This window comes from Schistocerca piceifrons, chromosome 1 (assembly GCF_021461385.2).
Source record: "Schistocerca piceifrons isolate TAMUIC-IGC-003096 chromosome 1, iqSchPice1.1, whole genome shotgun sequence".
Taxonomy (NCBI): domain Eukaryota; kingdom Metazoa; phylum Arthropoda; class Insecta; order Orthoptera; family Acrididae; genus Schistocerca; species Schistocerca piceifrons.
In genome coordinates, this window is record NC_060138.1 from 161273652 (window position 1) to 161279651 (window position 6000).

Below are 6000 nucleotides of genomic sequence, written 5' to 3' on the forward strand. Positions count from 1 at the left end.
GCATGTCTTCGAGTAATATTCAAATGTACGTGCTGCCCAGTAAAAGTTATGCTGACAGAGGAAATCATAAAAAAGAGGGATAACATGAGTGGTCACTTCTTTGGCTAACATGGGTGTGAGCTATAAATGCTGAAAAATGTGAAGGGTAGATAAAATCAAACAGTGGAAACTCCAGTTTGGAATATAAGTAAAAAGATAGGTTGTTACTCACGTGAAGAGGACACATTGACTTGCAGACAAACACAACGAAAAGATTGTTACATGTTTAGCTTTTAGCCAGAGCCTTCTTCAGACAAGGTGAAACACACACACACACACACACACACACACACACACACACACACACATATATTCACATGAGCAAGTACACCTCATGCACACGACCCCCATCTCCAGCAACTCGGTCCAGAGCTACCAGAGGGGGTTGCCATGTGTGTGTGAGGTGTGCTTCCTTATGTGAATGAATGTGTGTGTGTGTGTATGTGTTTCCTTTTCTGAAGAAGGCCTTGGCCAAAAGCTAAATGTGTAACACATATATCATTCTGCCTGTTTGCAATTCACTGTGACATCGGTACGGCAAGTAGCAATCTATCTTTTTCCTTATGTTGTTGAACTGGTAGATATGAGAGATACTTAATAACTCTTGAAAAATTACGTGAAGAATTCTGTGTATTTGGAATAAATATTCAGTTCTCTATATGCTGCTCACCTACAGATAAAATTAAACATTTCCCCAGTGCTCAGTCTATGAATATAATAGGAAGCAATCTTAATGTGTTGTGCAGTAAAAAGTATCCTGTCATGCAGTACATAGTGATTTGTAGAGGATCAGAGTAGAAACAGTGATAGGTGGTTCAGCACATTTGGTTATAATATTCTCTCCCTCCCTTTACTCTTCCTCTTGGCTTTTAAATGACTTACGAATTTCACTGTGTATATTACCGTTTTTATCAATTTTTCTGTGTGAAAGAACAACCTGCTCTGTCCTTCCTAATTTAATTTTATAAGCTGTTATTTTAAAATAATGCACAGTTTATACCAGGAGAAAATTTTGAGGTATGAACATTAGCAAATCTTATGTCTGGCCAAAGGTGTTGCTAGCATCTCTTTTAATTGTTAGTTTAGTTTTGTCACAGTATGTATGTTGGAATTAACCTTATCTTTTTGCTTGCAAACAGTTGAAGAAGAGGAAGCGATGGATGGAGATGGTGAAGAGGTCACATCAGATCAGGAGTTCAATGTTGGGTATGTTATTTGTTAGAATTTACTACTTAAATAGGTCTTACGATTTTGGTTGTGCAATAGTGCCCAAGTTGTTCTTGTCTGAAACAGTATCCTAAACCAATTTTGATTTACTAAAGGCATATAATTGTAGATCTATATAGTTACTTTGGAAGAAAATACAAAGCAAATTGTCAAAATAAAATAAAAGTAGCATAGTATTGTAGTGAGTGATTTGGGGGCTGTAGAGTTATAGGGATAGCAAGTGAATGGTGGTTGGTAAAAGAATTTAGGGGTAATTATGGTGGAAAGTAGTAGTTATAGAGACTTGAAAAGCCATATGGTACAGATGTTGACAGAAGCAAAGACATTTGACCTTGTTTTGGGGGTGGGGCAGTTGACAGAGAATACATATAAAAATTAAAACTAAGAAAAGTAAGGTACCATGGTGGAAGGCTTTTGGGTTTGATTCTTTGGGTTTTGCTATACACATCACATATTAACAATTTCGGTACATACCATTTCTTTCCTTTTGAATTAATACTGAGTTCTTAGGGCAGAAACAACAGATGCCAAATGTTATGTTTAGGCAGATAGTCTATGTGGTTCAGATTTTGCTGGCCTTCGCAAACCGTGCTCTAATATGGGACCAACTGTAGGACAGAGTTTTTTTTTTTTTAAAGCACATTTGAGACTATCTCCAGTCACCCTGGGTGAGGCAGCTAAACTGCTGCTTTTAACACATTTTTCGAAAATCATAGCTTTATAACTGTAAATTCAATAAACGTTTATAGTGTTTCATTTGAAATTATGATGCTCGGTTTATCATTTCATAAAAGCCTTACTATGACATATTAAAATTGTAGAGAAATTATGAAATGTTTTACTGACTCATGTTTTTAATCTAGATGAAAACTTAAACACACACACACACACACACACACACACACACACACACACACACTCAATCACAATTTGCTATACTTTGGTATATAATGAAACATTAAGGCACACAACGAGCTGCATCAGACGCCAGTTGGCTGCACTTTTTATGATAATTTTTACTATCTCAATTGTTTGAATGTTCATTTAGACCAAACATTATTTCAAAAGCATCACTATATTATTTTCTTTAAGTTATTACTTATCTGAGCTTTCAGCCAGACAGAAATATGGATTGGTATCAGGATCATCAACTGAACTGAACACACAGACTACTACTTCCAGGGCATGGAAGATATTAGTAGCCCCAAAATTCCTGGTGTCAAAACTGTATAGAGACAAGCAGTGGGCCAACAAAGATTAAAGCAGTAGAGGGCTCAACACAGGGTAGGAACTTACAAAGCACTTATGTGGATGTGGAGTGCAGCGATTTAGAATATGAAAAGTACATAGTAAGACAGTACTGAGACTCTTCCTCGTGCAGTCTACGTGGCTGCCATCAGAGATCAGGAGGTGCAATATCAGCTACAAATTTTTACGCACAGCATGAGCAAGACTCAGGTGCAGTTCGTCTGACTGTTGCTGCTGGAGTTCTATTCAGGTTCCATCCATGAAGTGTTAAAGTTGTCTGTCTTTTCAGTGTTAGCTTTGGACGTTCAGAATGAATTGCACTTGTAATATCCATGTGATTACTACCCAGCAGGATAGTTTTCAATCAGTAATTGTTCTGAATGAAAGGGGGAGGGATTCTACCACCACGAGCCCACGTATGGGGCAGACCTTATTCCCTGTATTCCCTACATTCTTGATTGAAAAGGCTGTAGTAAATATGAACAAATACTACCACTTTGAAAACTTTTCCTTAGTTCAATATATTATTCTTTTTTTCCAGGTTTTGATCACCCGTTGGATGTACTACCATTTTCATGGGTGTTGTGTCCACTGTAACAGTGGTGATGTGTTACAGTTATTGGGTGAAGGCAATTGCAGGAGTCCTGCCTGACTTCAGTCCATTTTCAAATAGTGGTTGTAGATGGTACGATACACCATTCTACAACTGGACAGTACCCAGCACAGCTGGTAATCAAGCAAAACAAGTTGTGTGCCTACATCTTCTGCCATTGAAGATCAACTTTACGTGACAACTGTGATTTTTAGAAGTTAATCATAGTATTTGTATAGTTTGGACCAAGTCCACATGTTTCATTTCTGATCTTTTGTTGTAAAAAAATGCTACATCGACGAGACTAGGAAACACACTTCAGGAACTGGTGCTGAACATACGTGTGAAATCAAGCTTTAGGAGAGTGCATTTATTTTCATTCCATTTATCCTCCGAAAGTGTTTAAAAGTTCCTCTTGCTAGCTTGTGTAATTGTTCTGTTGCTCTATAGCTGTATGTGGAGAAATATTTCATTTGACTAAATTGCAGACATAAATATACTGCAATTTCAGGCCATTTTGTATTCGAAAATTGCTACCTTCATGTAGGATACAGTAACATATGGTGCCAGTTCTTTGAAACTAGAAATGTATCAATAGTGAGATCTGTGCCCTCTCTTCTATAGTGATATAAGACTGAGAGAAAAGCATGTGAAATAAATTTTGTACATGTTTGATATTCTGTGAGTTTGTGTATTTTATGTAAAAAAAAAAGCTGGCTCAGGCTCAGTTGTTTGCTTGCACTTCCAGGATAGTGTATATTTGGATATTTTTGTTTGTAATTTGTCTTAACTGAAGCTTTTGAGTTGTTTGTTTTGAATGTGATGTTACTGCGGTGATCATGTGCTATGTTGTATATACTTACTTGCACTGTTCTGAAGAGACTGTGACAAGTAGAGGAAGAAATCAAGTAAGAATATTGGAATGTATTTTGTTGGGACTAGGTGGATATTACGTTTGAATTATCAGCAAATTTCCAAATACTAGGGACCACTGACACTATTGTCGGTACTCTACAGCTATTTCAACAAAAACTGATTTGAAATAGATTGAAAATTTTTCTTTCTTGAAGAAGAAATTAGGAGGAATAATTTTGACTGAAAATTTGTAAACTGCACATTTTACGTCGCATTATAAAATTTAACAGTATTAGCTGGAAGTATGTATTTTAATGCACAAGATTATTTTGTTAGTGTACAAAAATTGTAAACACTTTTTATTTGTCAGTGATTCAAACGACATAAATAAGTTCCTCTGTTCACGTGTGGCAAATAATATTTGTATTTCCTCATATTGTAGAAAGGAAAAAGAACTTGATTTGTTTGTGTCACTGGTGGTGAGCAACTTGTAAGCTACAGGATAATTTCTTTATAATGTACGGTTTGTGTGTAACATACAATGTTTGTGTGAAATTTTGTGTGAAAATGAGAGAGGTTAACTGAATTTTTTATTTTGTTTATAATGTTCATGCTAAGTGTATCATGCCTAGCTTTATTTCCAGACTTACAGAAATTTTTTGGTATTATTCTGATGAGAAATATATGTGACCATTTTTTGCCAGCCCCAACAAAAGTGTGTGGTTCCACTGTTTACATGAAAGTTATAAGTAAGTCTGTTCATTATATAATGGGAGTTTCGTTGTTAAGAAGTATTATTGGTTTGGATTGGAAATTTTGATTGCAGTGTTCAGTGTAGATTGTAACTGTGTTAATTTTTTACACCTCACAGTTTCAGCTGTTAGCATTGTCAGATCTGTTGAAATGAAACAAAACTTATTACAATACAGTATGAAATATTAACTACAATATTTCAAGCCACCTAATGTAAACCCTGAAATTCAAAGGGCCTTGTAATTGTATCATGCCTAAGCTGCAAATGTAGCTGTGGCAGTTTAGCGAGTAGAGAAGTAGAGTCCAGGCTGGAGGAAGGGGAAGGGTGGGGAATTTTCCTCATTAGATTCCCTACAGGGTGGCCCCAGGTCTACTATCAGAATGAGTATCGGGGATCTTTCCCAGGGATAAAAGTTGTGTGGGGGCAAGGGACCTACCACCCCTCACACTCCTAGTGACTCAGCAGATGGAAGGGCTGCACACTACCTGCATTCAGGTGATAGTCCAGTCATGGTCTCACAGCCCAGGCTTTACTTACAACGTGCAGGTACCTATAGAAAAGTACATGTTTTATTCGCATGTAATCATGCATTGTAACAGTACATTTTGTTCAATTTTAACAACTCTAATGATGGTGATTGGCTGAAACTAATTGGTAGTGAAGTGTAAAATAATAAATAAATAAAACCACAACAATAATGTGCCCAAGTGATTGTGGTATGTTACTCAAACTGTCTCCTTGGTCCTTCATAAGTTGCTTTCTTCCAGACTTCATTGATCATGTTAGCAAGTTCCTTTTCATGATTTATTACACACGTTAGTTCTTTTGTAATGGCTGATTCTGAACCTGTTCTTCTTTCAGCTGCTTCTAAAATTGAGTTAACAAGAAAAATCCATTCCTATGCAACCTCTCTCCATATCTGTTTTATTAACTGATGATTTTAACCATTTATTTTGCACCCTCAGAAATACTGGAAAGAAAAAGTGTTAAGTTACTTAAATTAGGTGTCTATGGTTATGTGGACAATTTTCCTCGTGATGTTTCAAAACACAGTATGTTACCTATAAGATTCATTGCCCACAGAAGGCGTGCGGGGACTGCATTAAAAGGACTGCATTGTTGCTCCTGTGGCTGAAAAAATTGTTGTATTTTGCATTATCGTACATGAAATGTGGTGAAACAATTCCTTTTTGCTACAAAGTATGGAACAGTTACACATTGTACAGTTGACTATCCCTGAGAGCAAAGTCTGTCTCTTCGCTTTAGGCCCCTACACTATCTAGTG

At 36.6% G+C, this 6000-nt stretch overlaps 1 protein-coding gene across 2 annotated transcripts in view; it reads left to right on the top strand.

Annotated features, from left to right (window-relative positions):
- LOC124713847 (cohesin subunit SA-1) overlaps positions 1-5422 on the top strand; it is a 148502-nt gene extending 143080 nt beyond the window's left edge. For both annotated transcript variants that reach the window (XM_047242977.1, XM_047242978.1), the window contains 2 exons: positions 1179-1245; positions 3056-5422. In XM_047242977.1, the coding sequence (XP_047098933.1) occupies positions 1179-1245; positions 3056-3062 (74 nt within the window). In that variant the 3' untranslated portion in view covers positions 3063-5422. The remainder of the gene's footprint in view (positions 1-1178; positions 1246-3055) is intronic.
- The last annotated feature ends 578 nt before the right edge of the window (positions 5423-6000 follow it).